This window comes from Acomys minous (assembly GCF_964271855.1).
Source record: "Acomys minous genome assembly, chromosome: 9".
Lineage (NCBI taxonomy): Eukaryota > Metazoa > Chordata > Mammalia > Rodentia > Muridae > Acomys > Acomys minous.
Window position 1 is genome coordinate 27481600 of NC_140490.1, and position 14532 is coordinate 27496131.

Here is a 14532-nt window from a genome sequence, read left to right on the forward strand (position 1 = left end):
AACCTTATCCATATATGCTGACTGTTGCATCTGTCATTGTGAAGCCAGAGCATGAAAGAAATAAGATAATAATATATGGCTACTTCTTCGAAATTTCCATAATGTAACCAAGGAATCAAAATTAGCACAGATAACAAGAAGTAGACAAGAAGTAGCATAGACGTTCAGGCATCTGACACCAATTTTACTGAAGGAATACTTCATAGAAGGAAGACAATCTCAGGCTAGACATGATGGGTGGACAAAGCTTCTATTATATGAAAAGCCAAACAACACAAAGATGAAAAAATTTGCCATGACTTATATAATTGGGGGTAAGGTAGTTCCAAATAGGAAAATCAGTTCTAATATAAAGTTTCTAAATGTTTCAAGTTAAATTATTTATAAATTATAAATTATTTAAATTAAGTGTTAATGAGACATAAAGGCAATTTATATATATTTTCTTAATTTATTCATATTACATCTCAACTGTCATAAAGGCATTCTTTAAACTTATTCTCTGATAAATATTTAGACAAAATTCTATTTTACTTCATTTTCTATTTTTCAATTTTAGAAATTACTTGAACAACAACCAAAGAAAAGCTTTAAAGATTGGCCTTAATTTTCCTGGGGGGGGAAAAACACAAAGGAATAGAAAAGACTTCAGCCTCCCTCCTACCCAACCCCCAACATATCTGCCTCAAAAACATTAAGCTCTTTTGAATCAATTTTCTATGTTTTGTAAGATTTCAAGTAAGAGTTTTAAATGGAGCATAGATTTTGATACTTTAAATAAGAATTTCAAGTAGGCCATAAGGGCGGCCTGGAGTACACACAGTTAAGCCACACAGAGCATGCAAGGGTTCCAAAGACTTTTACACAGATTACTCACCATCCACCAGAGATGGTATAGATCGCTCATTGTCCGAGTTTGAGAAAAGAATCAATTCCTTGTTGATGAAATCATTGTATGTCAAATGCTTTGTTGCTGTACCATATAAAAATTGCTAGGAGAAAGGTCACATAGCAATAATGTCACTCTTACTGCAGGAGTCTTAGTCTCACCTCCTCTCCCCAGATCACCGTCATCACTAACCTCTGGTAAGCCATGCAACCTTCGCTGTCTCCGATCCTCCATAAAGTTTGTTAACCATTCTTTTCTGTCATCAATCTTCTTCTTACTAAATGCCTGAAGAAGTCCAAGTAATAATGCTACACATTAAAATTAGTTTTATTATAAAACTTAAATTTATAAATGGTAAATAACACTGGCAAACTAAAGTGGTTCTCCTAATTTTTAGTCAAAATTATATTTGAGCTGAGTCTGTTAAAGAAACAATAAAGCCAAGAAGAAAACAAAATTCAATACTGTAAGTACTATACTTTCAAAAGAGACATCACATAAAACTAGCTCTAGAAGGAAATGTAGGGCTAAAAGGGAGTAGCTAAACACATTTTTCTTTCATTAGCATACTTACCAAAGTAATGGCAGCATCATCTTCAGGGCCAGCATATCGAAACAAAATGCGGTGCCTTTCCATATCAGCAAAATATTCCTTTGCTTCTTTAGCTGTACTGGTACCCAATCCTGTATAATTTAATATAAAACAGGGTCACAAATAACAATGACTATTCAAACCATCAAATGAAAAACTTATAAGGAAAGTCATTAAACTATTGCTAATTGATCAAGTTTATCTCAAACCAAGTACATGCCTCCTGACTTAAATATACAATGTTACATATTAAAAATTGTTTCTGTCAAACAACTCTAACTCAAATGTGATCACATTCTGATGTAAGTATCAAGTAATGAAAAATAAGCAGAAAAGAACTTGCTACATATTAAATGAAACTAAAGGAGTACAAGGGGGAAAATAAATTTATACAGAACAACTTCCTTAATGAATTAAAATGAGAAAATATGAAAAGGGAAACATTCATAAAATATGAAAAAGTTACACTCAGAGATTTAAGAGGCCCAGATATCTTGACTTAAAATATTAAATATACAATATATTGAAGTAATCATAAAAAAATTTAACATTGGTTGGATTTTTAATTATATTAAAGAAGAATACAGATATTTGTTTAGATGCATATTAAAGTACTGACAGTTGAAATACTATAATGTCTAGAAGTAACTTCAAATTAACATGAGCTGTACCAAAGACTAAATGAGATGAAAATAGTGATTATTAAAATACATAAGTAGTTCCAATCTTACAAAATATTTGTGTGTGTACTTGTGCAGGTGATAAAACTTAAAGTGCTAAAAAGAAATTCTGTAACTTCATTATTATTATTGATTGAAGTTTACATTTTTCTTATAGAATCTTCTATGAAAAAAAACTTCAGTCAGCATCAAATTGCTGGTTTTAAAATCTAAAATACAAACTTTCAAGGAATTTGTATTACTCTCATAAAATAGATTACATAAGCAGGTATTTCATAAAACTTAGACATTAAAATACAAACCTTTGTAGTATTTTATTTTCCAGGCTTTCTGGTTTTCTATGTGTTTTTTCCACTCATCAAATTCAGGAATACTATAAAAGGAAAGTTCCTGCTTATTTTTGCTTGCCTTAAATTAATTAAAAAAGAAAAATAAATTAGTTCTGCTGCTAACACTTAAAAAAAGTGCAAAATTAAAACAATGCAAGCAGTACCTTTACAATGGGAGTAATGAATTCTTCAAGAAAACCATGCTTTAAAAGTGATGGCCAATTGTGATGAATAAAATTGATTAGCAAGCCTTTGATGTGAGAACCATCTTGATCCTAGATAAATGCAAAGTAAAAAGTCCCATAATTTTATAAAAATACCTTTAAGCAAATTTTAAAATGTATGAATGAAGCCAAGGCAAAATTCCATTCAAATTGTAGATAAGTATTTTATGAAATAGTATAGATTAGATGACTGTCACTTAAAATACAAGCATAGTTAACAATACACTGAATATACTTGTCCTCACATAATGAATATTATCATTATACATGTTGTATGGTGTACCATATTACAAAACATTTAAAGGTAGAAAACTCCAAACATGGCCATAACCTCACTTCACTGGGCAATAGAAGAGGAAGTCCATTGAGTAAAAGTACTTATATGTCCACTGAGTAAAGGTACTTACATGTCTTCTTATGACATGAAAGCTGCAAAAACTCTGTTTAAAACTATATAGCGACTTTTTCTGCTGAATTTCTCACAAATGCTTTTACATTTTAAGAGATAAGGTTGGTTACATATAAAGTTCTCCCTTTTCGGTATTCTGGTTCTTTCTTGATTACTGCTACTTTAAAGTCCTCCTTGGTTTTGTGCATCCCGACTTAAGCCAAGATGTGCCAATAGTAACTACCAACCTACTAGGTCACTGTTTCTCACTTACAGATGCCACCATTTCATTCCTATTTCCACACAGGCTTAGTCACTATGATACAACACTGTGTCCTGTTCTTTTCATACTTGTTGCATTTCAAGAACATTCTTAAATTACCAATTAGATTAGTATTTCCCCCAAAATAAAGTAATATAAAATGAGCTTCATGTGCAGATTTCCATATAACAATGTGTCCTCTAGAAGCACATAACTTTCCCCTTTGCTATTTCCTGAAACAATTACCAAAAGTCAATCTAAAGGTTAAAGTGGTAGCTCAGTGGTAAAATATTTGTCCTTGGTCCAGCATGCATTCATACATTCATACATACAGACAGACATACCTATATACATATATGAATAAGATAATTTGAAGATATGAACTGTAAATATGTAATAACGTTCAAGCCAACCTGATCAGTCATAATCATGATCTTTCCATAACGTAAGGTTTTCAGAGATTCTGCATCATCATAACTCTTCTTGTATTGCAAACCAACAATTTTAATAATATTGTTTATTTCTGCATTTTCCATAATCTATACAAAAAGAAAAACATTAAAAGTATTTTTAAGTTGCTGATACATGAAAAGTGAGTCTAAACCTACATTTGAAATTTTAGCAAAATGTTATGAGTACCTAGGGGAATGAACACTAACCTGCTTATGAGATGCTTCTCGTACATTGAGAATTTTACCCCTGAGTGGGAAGACTCCATATCTGTCCCTCCCAATGACACCTAATCCAGATACAGCTAGAGATTTGGCAGAGTCCCCCTCTGTTAATATCAATGTACACTCCAGGGAATGTTTACCACCTGAAAAATATTATAAATTATATATATTTTAAGATCCTTACTTTACTAATGAGAAAAATATAGCCAGAAAAATTAATTATCATAACAATAATAATGGAAGACTAACAACAGTCACCTTATATCATGCTTTGTGAAGTTTACATTATAAACTGTAAATTGTAAATTCAGTATATTGAATTTTCAAACTCTTAAAATAGTAATAAATAGTCCATGAAGAAGTTTCTTCCTTCTTCTCTTCCTTTTTTTTTTTTCTCTAAGTATTATGGTGCATACGCCCTCATGTGGAGGCCACAGCAGGACATGAGCTGCTGTGCTCTTATTCCCCTTCATCTTTTGATACCCTTGAGACAGAAAACTTTCACTGAACCAGAAGCTCACAGTGTCAGCTGGGCTGAGCAGTCAGAGAGCTCTTGGGATTCAACTTGCATCCATACCCAAGCTCTGTCCCACAGAGCTGGGCTTAAAGGCACACACAGCCATACCCAGCTTTGTCCATGGGTGCTGGGGATTCAAATTTAGGTCCTCATACTAGCACTGCCTGCACGTTTACCCACTGAGCCATTTCCCTAGCCCCGCATGAAGCAATTTCAATTTTACTCTAAACAGAAAAACATGGTATAAATTAAATTTTTCTGCAACTGAATAAAGGTTAAACTTAAAATCTTTAAAACTTGATTCAACTCTTACCAGCATCATTGGCATCATCCAGTTTGGGAATGCCTTTGATTTTACTGTACTTTACTGATGAACACTTCTTATTCAGCTGAGTCTGGGCCTTAAATTTTACCCAGTTCAATATGCTTTCTACAATGCCACAATTAGAGGCCTTTAAAAAAATTAAACGAAGGTCAGTGGTAGATAATAGTTCATAAATTCATGTAAAATTTATAGAAATGTCTATGACAGCCAGAATCCAAGCAGTTTGAAGACAAAATTATGATGATTATAAGACATTCTAGCAAATTTTACTCAATGGCAGTAAAACTGGATTATAGTTAGTAAAACTAACTCAGGCAACCGTACAATGATTTAAAGGTCTGAAAGACAAACATGGGGGAAATCCTGTTATAGTAAACTTCATGAATATGGATGGTTCGAATAAGGCTCTTACTACAAGTTAACATAGTAAAAGCTTAATGACCCCACTAATTTACTAATTGACAAATTCAGACACTGACATCTCTAATATCCTTCAATATAAAATGCAAATCCTAAAACCTTATAAGGAAAAAAATACTGATGTGAAAATCACACTAGGATAACTTGAAAACTCATGCAAACAAAGGCTTCACCTAACACACTGTTTATGATTTGCAGTGAATTGGTATGTGATGCGATGACAAGCCGTTTCCCTAAAAGACCTATGTATCTTCAATTCCAAGTCCCCGTCCCCACGCCACCCCGCCATCCCAGAAAAAAAAAAGATTGATTGATTTATTGTAGATGAGTGCTCTATCTGCATGTACACCTGCATGCCAGAAGAGGACAGTATTGGATAGTGTTATAGATGGTCATGAGCCACCATGTGGTTGCTGGAAATTGAACTCAGGACCTCTGGAAGAGCAGACAGTGCTCCTAACCACTGAGCCATCTCTCCAGCCCCAATTCCAAGTCTTAAAATCTTTTTAAAAATCATCTTTATTTATGTGGTTTCAGGCATATAAAATAGTTTTTAGCCATTTTAATAATAACAAAAAAGGGACTTATGCTAAATCTAGACTTGACTCACCTAAATGAAACAATATAATATCTACAACCAAATCACTCTGTAGGAGCAATTGTTATGATGGCAGAAGGCTATGATATACTTTGAGCTCAGAAGTCATTATAAGTATTCAGTAAGTTTCAAAGCTAGAACTGAAAAAGCCAATTTCACTTTTATTTCTTGACCCTCTCTTTGAAAACCTAATGAGGATTTAAAAAACACATTCTCCATGGCAACTATGCTCTATTCCCCCTCCACACTATAAACTTCCAAAGAATGGGGAGAAGAAAAGGGGCAACATTACACACACAAACACACAGCCATCCCAGCATGGACAGACAAACATGATAAAGATGATTTTTGGTAGTTGATCACATGATTACTGTCAAACAACTTTAAAGGCATCACATAGATATTTAGTAAATGTTTATGTGGTGGTAGTGCTAACGTGGGAACTGAATGAAATCCTGAGTATTGCACAACATATTACAAGAAGCCAATAGTGGCTATGAAATTCAGTTGGGAAGCCAAGATTTATTATTTACTTGTAACCTCATTTTAGAAAATTTTTGAATAGCCAAAATAAACATTTGCAATTTCAAGTGCAATTTGTAATCATCTGAAAATACATTTTGTATATATGTAGGATATATATCGATAGGTTAATTTGAACAAAAGAGTAGATAGATGAAAGCAGAAGACTGTAAGGCTCCACATGTCTGGCAATGGAAAGCTGGACTTTTGCAACAGCCAATACAAAGCTATAATTTACCAATATAATTCCCTACCTTCATGCTTGACAGAATAATAGTTTAGTGAATCAGTGTGGTCAACACTTTAAAATTAACAGAGTGAAGCATATTAGCTCATAATATAAACATGCCTATACCCATAGTTACTATAATGAAAGAGAGACTTCAGTCATAAATAAAATTTAAAAAGTAAACCTATTTACTCTGTTCTCAATAATTCAGGGGGGAAAAAAGTTTAACTTACTGCTTTAAAAAATTTTTCTGATAGTTGACATTTGGACCCAAAACTTTTGGGCTGCAGAGTCATGTTTTCCTTAGTTTGAGAATCAAAGGTTGGATTTTCAATAAGACAATTAATAAAAACCCATATATGGTTTTTAACCTGTGAAAAACACAACAAAAACTGTCAACATCAAAACAGGCATGATGTGGTAACTCAGTGGAATATGTAAAAGTATCACTTACTTGAAATGGCTTCACTGACACACCAGCTTTGTTCTTTTTCTTAACTACTTCAATCAGTTTACCAACAACTTGATCTACTACATAATCCACATGCCGTCCACCCTGCAGAGGAAAAAGCACAGAATAGAAAATCTTCTATAGCCAAAGGATCTAACAACTTGGTAGCCTCAGTATACCTATTTCCTCTAGGAGCATGTATCTGAAAATGATAGTGAGGATTTAAAAAGATATTTTAGGTCTTAGTGTCAATAAACTATCTTTTGTAATTTTTCCTCATTCCACATCTAACATCAAGTCTATGGAGTGTCCTAATACTCAAAACCATTCCTCTGATTATCTGAACACCAAATGAGTGTTCAAGAATGTAAGTGATATGACTCAGTTTGCACAGATACTACACATTAACTAGTGGCTCAGTTCCTCAGGATTGCCTTCAACTTTCAAGCTCCCTTGAGCTTCTATCCTGCTGTATAACCAGAAGAATCACATGTCCCACTTAGATTTGACAGTTTGATAAAATGGTTCATAGAACTCAGAAACACATTTCACTTTCCTTTAAGAGTTTATCATTAATGAAAAATTAATTTTCCCCAAGAGTGCCTCATTAGGGACATAAACCATTCTTAGGGCAGGCCCCATGCCCAGCAATAGATGGCCAACACAAAACAAACTCAATGGCATTTTTAGAGGTCCTTTTTTATTTTTACCTTAAATGTCTTTTGCATATATATTATGGTTTCCAATTTTGTATTTGTATGGGATTTCTCTGTGTATGAATGTGTGTCTCTGCATCTAAATGTATTTCTTGTGGTTTTTCATTGGCTCTTTTCTTCTATTTGCTTTGTCCTATTCCAATTTGTTCGTTTTTTAAAAGATTTATTATTTTATTATATATACAGTGTTATATCTGCATGTAAACCTGTCTGCCAGTAGAGGGCACCAGATCTCATTATAGATGGCTGAGAGCCACCATATGGTTGCTGGGAATTGAACTCGGGACCTTTGGAAGAGAAGCCATGCTCTTAACCTCTGAGCCATCTCTCCAGCTCCGTTTTTCTTTTATCATATTTTATCATAATTTTTAGAGTGAGAGAAAGAAAGGGATGTAGATTAGGGTAGAAGGAGAAATGGGAGAATGTAGGAGGAGTTGATGGAGGAAAAACTGTAATTAGAATATATTGTAAGAAAAAAATCTATTTTAAGCTGGTGGTAGCATATACTTTTAATCCAACACTCGGGAGGCAGAGGCAGGTGGATCCCTGTGAGTTGAAGGCCAGCCTGGTCTACAAAGCAAGTCTAGGACAGCCAAGGATACACAGAGAAACCCTGTCTTGAAAAACCAAAGGTAGAAAGAGAGAGAGAGAGAGAGAGAGAGAGAGAGAGAGAGAGAGAGAGAGAGAGAAAGAGAGAGAGAGAAGAGAGAGGAAAAATCCATTTCAATTTTTAAAAATTAACAACAAAGATAGAACTCATGAAAAAGCCATGATATGTATAGGATAAGGTACAGGGAAGAAGAAGTCCACATAGCTTCTTTGTTTTGTTTTGTTTTAATATTTATTTATTTGTTTGTTTATTTATTTATTTATTACGTATACAATGCTGTCTGCATGTATACCTGCAGGCCAGAAGAGGGCACCAGATCTCATTATAGATGATTGTGAGCCACCATGTTGTGCTGGGAATTGAACTCAGGACCTCTGGAAGAGCAGTCAGTGCTCTTAACCTCTGAGCCATCTCTCCAGGCCCCTCCATGTAGCTTCATAATCTCTAGCAATATCACCCCCTCTTCTGTAGTATATTTTACTTGGGATATCGCTGAACACTACTGCTTATGGTTTTTTGTTTGGCTACATCCTCCAAGATTTTTTTTAAAAGAACACACAAGCCACTTAACTCAGTTCCAACCAATGATATTTTAGCAATTTCTGGCTGGGTGGTTCTTCAAGAAAAACTATTATATTCCTGACCAAAAGATGGCAATTTAGCTTAATACCACTTTCCTCTCTCTAGAACTTGGAACTGGGGTTAGAAATTCAATAGTGTTTGAGGACAGGAAACAAAGCTACATGTCATAGGTGATAGAAAAGAGAGACATGAGAAACAGAGGCCCTAATGACATTATGGCACAACATAGTAGCAATTTAAAAGTGTCTGTTGCCAGTACCTGTGAGAAATGAGAGGAAAAAAATAAAACCTTTAAATAAAGTTTTAAATCACTGTCTAATTAACAGAATACAATCATTATTAGATTAAATTTTTGTTGACAAAAAAGATGCTTTATTATTTTTAAAAAAAAGAATGAAACAAGAGTCATAAATCACTGCTACAGTATATGTTTGCATCACTCACTTCTTTATATATCTTCAATGAATAATCCTTTACTTTATTTACTTATTCGTTCATATACTTTGCAGAGCTCTGGATTAAAGTCAGAGCCTAAGACATGCTAAGTGAACATTCTACTACTAGGCTACACACATAGCCAACAAGTGCTCTTAAGTAAGAAGAATTCTGTTTCACTTTGAAATCCAAAGCCTGCAGAAGAGGCTTCAAGCTCCTTAAAATAGCAAATAACATGTTCTACAGCCTGACTCCTCAAAAAACTCACTTATTATTCTCTACCGTACTCTAAACTCTGAATACAAAGTAACAAGTCTTATCAATTTAAAGGCCATAAGATATGTTCAATAATAAGCACTAAGCATACTGACTGATAAATGTACATTTAAACACTTTTAACACAGCTATTTAATAAAATAACTTCCATTTTCATGAGTCAATTTTAACATAACTAAGCCAGATACTTTTGTTGTTTTTGTTTATTTCATTGTTTAAAGTACTGTTTTACCAATGACTTGGAAACCAAGAATCTGGACACTTACCTTTGTAGTAGCAATACTATTCACAAAGCTGATTTGCTGGAAACCCTTTTCACTCAAGGTAAGACAAACATCCCATCTTTCATTTGCAAGTTCATGAATAACTTTGAGGGCTACCCCAGTTTCATCCAATTTGTCTTTTACATAAAGGTCTACATAGCTGCGAAATCCATTTACCTATTAATTTATAAAACAAAGAACAATCACTCATAGGTCAATAGGATAAAATATAGTCATTAGTTATTTCCTTTACTCCTGTTCTCATTTATAGCAGCTTTTACCCAATATGCAAGCCATCAAGCATTCTCTTCTTGAGGCCTGTTCTTAGAGCATTCATTTGTGTGTGTACTTGATAAAGATGAGAAAAGATGGCTAATTAGGTAAATTATTATAAAGTCTTTCATAAAACTAATATTTTGCAAGTGGCAAACATGACCTTCTAGCATGAGTTCTGATATGAGAAAAATTAAAACAAAAGACATCTGTATCCTTATGGAAAACAGCTAACCAAATAAATTAACAATTTTTACAAGCCCAGCTAAGAACTGAGAGATGGCATCCAAGAGATAAAAAACAAAATAGAAATGCTAAAAATAAAAAGCACAGAAGACATAAGAAATGCCCCTGGCAGGGCTCATAAGTAGAAGGAAAAAGTGATAAAGCTGAAGGCAAGGAGCAGAAACTAAACAAACTGAAACAGAACGAAAGAGCCCAAGCCTGGAGGAGTATGGTCAAGTATCCTGAATGGGTCATGAAGTTCACAAAATCATGCCTAAAAGCTTTCAAAGTTTGGGACAGAATCCAAACAACAGAGTCCAGATGCTCAAAGAACATCTCATAGGATAAGTGAAATCATAAACAAAACCACCACATAAACTAAGTACATATTCAATATATAAAATCCTTAGGACATAGGGAAAAGATGTGTTAACCTTACCAAGAAAAAAACACAGAGAAAGACATCACAGCAGCCTTCTACTCATAACCCAGGACAGGTAAGAATTGAATGGCATCTTTACATGCTCAACAAAAACCATGGTCAACCCACAATTCTATTGAAAATATCCTTTGATAGGTAAGGAAAAAAATCAGGACTTTCTCATACAATAATAGGGAATAAATTGCCAGTTGTTCCACAAGAGAGGTTAAAGAAAATTCTCGTGCAAAAGTCTACGATTAAGTAAAAAATTAAACAGCAAAATGGCACATGTGTATAATTGCAAGTTCTCAGGAGGCTGAGGCAGAAGGATTGCTTGAGCCTAGGAGTCACAGGGTAGCTTACCAACATGGCTACATCACCAAAACAAGAAAGCTACAAACACCAACAAAAATATGTATGTGCAAACACACATGTGTGTATATATCTCAGAAACTGAGAGCTATGATAATATATTTCTTCTGCCTCCTTTTCTTCTCCATATGGCGTTTACAACCTATATAAATAGAGCTAAATGCCATGGGCTTGGGAGGTAATTCAGTGAGTAAAACACTTACAGTAAAGGCCTGAAGCCCTGAGTCAAAGTCTTCAGAACCAATAGAAAGCTAGGCACAGCAGAACACACTTGCAACCCTCTACAGAAAAATTAGGGCAAGAGGCAGGACAGTCCCTAGAAACTGAGAGCGAGCATTCCTGGTATATGCTGCACAATGCAGCAGTGGAAACAACAACCAAAAAAAAACCAAAAACCAAAAAAACTTGTCTCAAGCTGGAAGGTGATGACCAACAGCTTGGATTATCCTCTGACCTTCAAATTCAAGCACGGCACATGTACAAACACACACACACACACACACACACACACACACACACACACAGGAACTGTCTAATGACAATAACACAAGGAATGGAAGAGAAAGCCTAGGGTTACAGACTTACACAGATATGTGTAATATGTGAAATATTAAATAAAAGCTTATTGCAAACCCTATGGAAATTACTAAAAAGATTTTCAAAGGATAATAATATGAAATAGATTCCTTTTTTAATTCAGAATACAGAAAGGAAATATACAAAAAATAAAAATTAGCTAACAGGATGACAATTAATAGATCAAATACATCAATAATCACTTTAAAATAACACCAGTTAAATAAGATCTGACAAGATTTTAAAAGCAAGACACAACTATCTGCAGTCTACAAAATAACACTATTAAATTACTTTACAAAAGACACTTACAGGCAATTTCTTCCCATTAAACATGACCTTGACCCCTTTACATGACCCAGCCAAATCATATGCTCTTCTGGTCATGAGGGCCACAATGTCCTTGTCAAGTTTTTCCATCTTAAACTTGGATAGATCTGGTTGGAATGTTATACATGTATAATCTTCACCATCAAAATGTTTAATTTTGGCTTCAGAAGTCTTCATCATATTATTCATCCATGTCTTTAAAAGAAAATACATGCAAGTATTTCCTTAATGCTTCTAGCTTTCATTAACACATAGACTCAACTCACAAAAAAAAATTCATTTACCACAACATTTATATTTTCCAACCTCACAACAACAAAACACCTTGAAACTGATTAATGTTAAAGTCAAAAATTATAAATAATATAATTATACCAGGTTGGTCATGAAAATAAACTGTATAGCTTTTATTAAAAGACAATGAAGTAACTCTCACATTCAATATGCCATGGATTTCCACAAAAGTAAAAAGACATGTTTATCTGAAATTATGTTAGCATATGTAATTCAAAATAATTTTTCAAAGGCCTGCCAACATTTCTTAAATTCCTCAACAAGGAATTTTTCAAGTATGCTTAAGTGGATGCATCTACTAAATAAAGCATCCTGCTTAAGAGGATGATAAAGAGGCTATATAAATCTCCTAGGCATTCTGGCTTCTCTTTGGTAACTTGCTTAATAGTAAAAAAAAAATAATAATAATAATAATAATAATAATAATTTAAAAATTTGAAAAAACAGAAAAAGTTATACTTCTATTATCTAAACAAAACAATAAAACAATTTTTTTTATTTTTAAATAGACATATCTTTTTCATACCTGTTTAAAACTATGTTTGTACTCTTTGCAAGCCGTTTCTACAGTAAACTTTGTACTAAAAATATTACAAAGTTTTGCACCATAACCATTACGGCCCCCTGTAAAACAAGTTAAATATGAAAAGTTTAGTTAGAGTTATTTTAAAGTAAGTTTATTAACTTACCTAACATAGGGAAAATCTGACATAAAACAGTTTATTTGTTCTATCAATTTATCAATTACTGACTGACTAGTCCTATGTTTAACATTTTTATAATAAAAATTATTAGGATTTAGTAATATAATCGGCACTATGTAACATACAACTGAGCATCAATAAAGCATTTGTGATTCATTACTTTCATAATTTACGAAAAATAAGTTAGGTTAGGTATCCTATGACACAGTAAGTCTAAGTGAATATTAAATCTAAACTTTGTATCAAAGTCATCCATTTATCTAAGCTTCTCAGAGCCCTGGACTTAAAAGAAGTTATCGACCTATTGAGGTAAAATATATTTCCAAAGTACCTTATATACAAAGTCTTTTTTTCACCCTTGACCTACTTAAAGAAAAGAGCTAAAATATTTTATTATCAAAAGACTAGGTGCAGGAGTTACAGAGATGGCTCAGTGGTTTAAAGACATTCGGTTCAATTCCCAACAGCCACACAGACTCACACCCTTCTCTAATTAAAGTTCCAGGAGAGCTAACAAGCTCTTCTGGCCTCAGCGGGAAGCAGGCACACACAGGGTACACAAACATAGATATAGGCAAAATACCCATACACATAGAATAAAATCACAAAAACTAAAAGAACATATCTGTATATAACAGCAGACAGGTAATATAGTATTGTTACATAAATCAAAATTCCAACTATCAATTAGGTCAGAATTCCAGCAATTTTATTCTAAAAGTCTGTATTTTTCAAGCATGCTTAAGTGGTTTTTTAATGCATGCTTTTAAGATGATACAATTAAAACTATATAATCAAAACAGATGACTTTTAAAAAAATACTAACTTTAAAGAGGATTTTCTCACAATGAAATATCACAGGTTTTCTTATATTAGATGTTTTAAGAAATGAGAACGTAGAAATTTTATGTTAAGAAAAATGTTACTTATTAATCAAAATTCCATTCAGACTTTACCTGTAACTTTTTTCTCATCATCATCATAATTACTTGATGTTAAAAGCTGTCCAAAAATTAAAGCAGGAACATAAACTTTCTCTACTTTGTGTTCTACTACTGGAATGCCTTTCCCATTATTCCAAATGCTTATAATATTAGATTCACTGCAAATACATAAGCAAAATTGAGAACTTAAAATATGTTAATTTCCACAAAACAATATTAAACTGTAAGATAAATTTGAATGGTTACAAGCAAAACATAAGTCATTGTCAACCAGAAAAAAATAGCTTAGCTTGATGAAGACATGTACTTTGGTATTAGTGACATAACTCATTTTAGGATCAGTAAGATCTATAAGATAGGACCACAACATTTCTTAAGAAACCTTTCTCTGTCTCCAAGGTAAGAATAAAA

General features: G+C 33.3%; 1 protein-coding gene across 2 annotated transcripts in view; it reads right to left on the minus strand.

Moving 5' to 3' along the window:
- TOP2B (DNA topoisomerase II beta) overlaps nucleotides 1–14532 on the minus strand; it is a 64004-nt gene that overhangs the window by 26923 nt on the left and 22549 nt on the right. For both annotated transcript variants that reach the window (XM_084795052.1, XM_084795051.1), the window contains exons 5-18: nucleotides 14134–14279; nucleotides 13000–13097; nucleotides 12162–12374; nucleotides 9986–10159; nucleotides 7104–7205; nucleotides 6883–7020; nucleotides 4869–5007; nucleotides 4024–4181; nucleotides 3778–3903; nucleotides 2655–2765; nucleotides 2464–2569; nucleotides 1464–1573; nucleotides 1082–1174; nucleotides 878–992 (exon numbers count right to left, since the gene is read on the minus strand). In XM_084795052.1, the coding sequence (XP_084651178.1) occupies nucleotides 878–992; nucleotides 1082–1174; nucleotides 1464–1573; nucleotides 2464–2569; nucleotides 2655–2765; nucleotides 3778–3903; nucleotides 4024–4181; nucleotides 4869–5007; nucleotides 6883–7020; nucleotides 7104–7205; nucleotides 9986–10159; nucleotides 12162–12374; nucleotides 13000–13097; nucleotides 14134–14279 (1829 nt within the window). The remainder of the gene's footprint in view (nucleotides 1–877; nucleotides 993–1081; nucleotides 1175–1463; nucleotides 1574–2463; nucleotides 2570–2654; nucleotides 2766–3777; nucleotides 3904–4023; nucleotides 4182–4868; nucleotides 5008–6882; nucleotides 7021–7103; nucleotides 7206–9985; nucleotides 10160–12161; nucleotides 12375–12999; nucleotides 13098–14133; nucleotides 14280–14532) is intronic.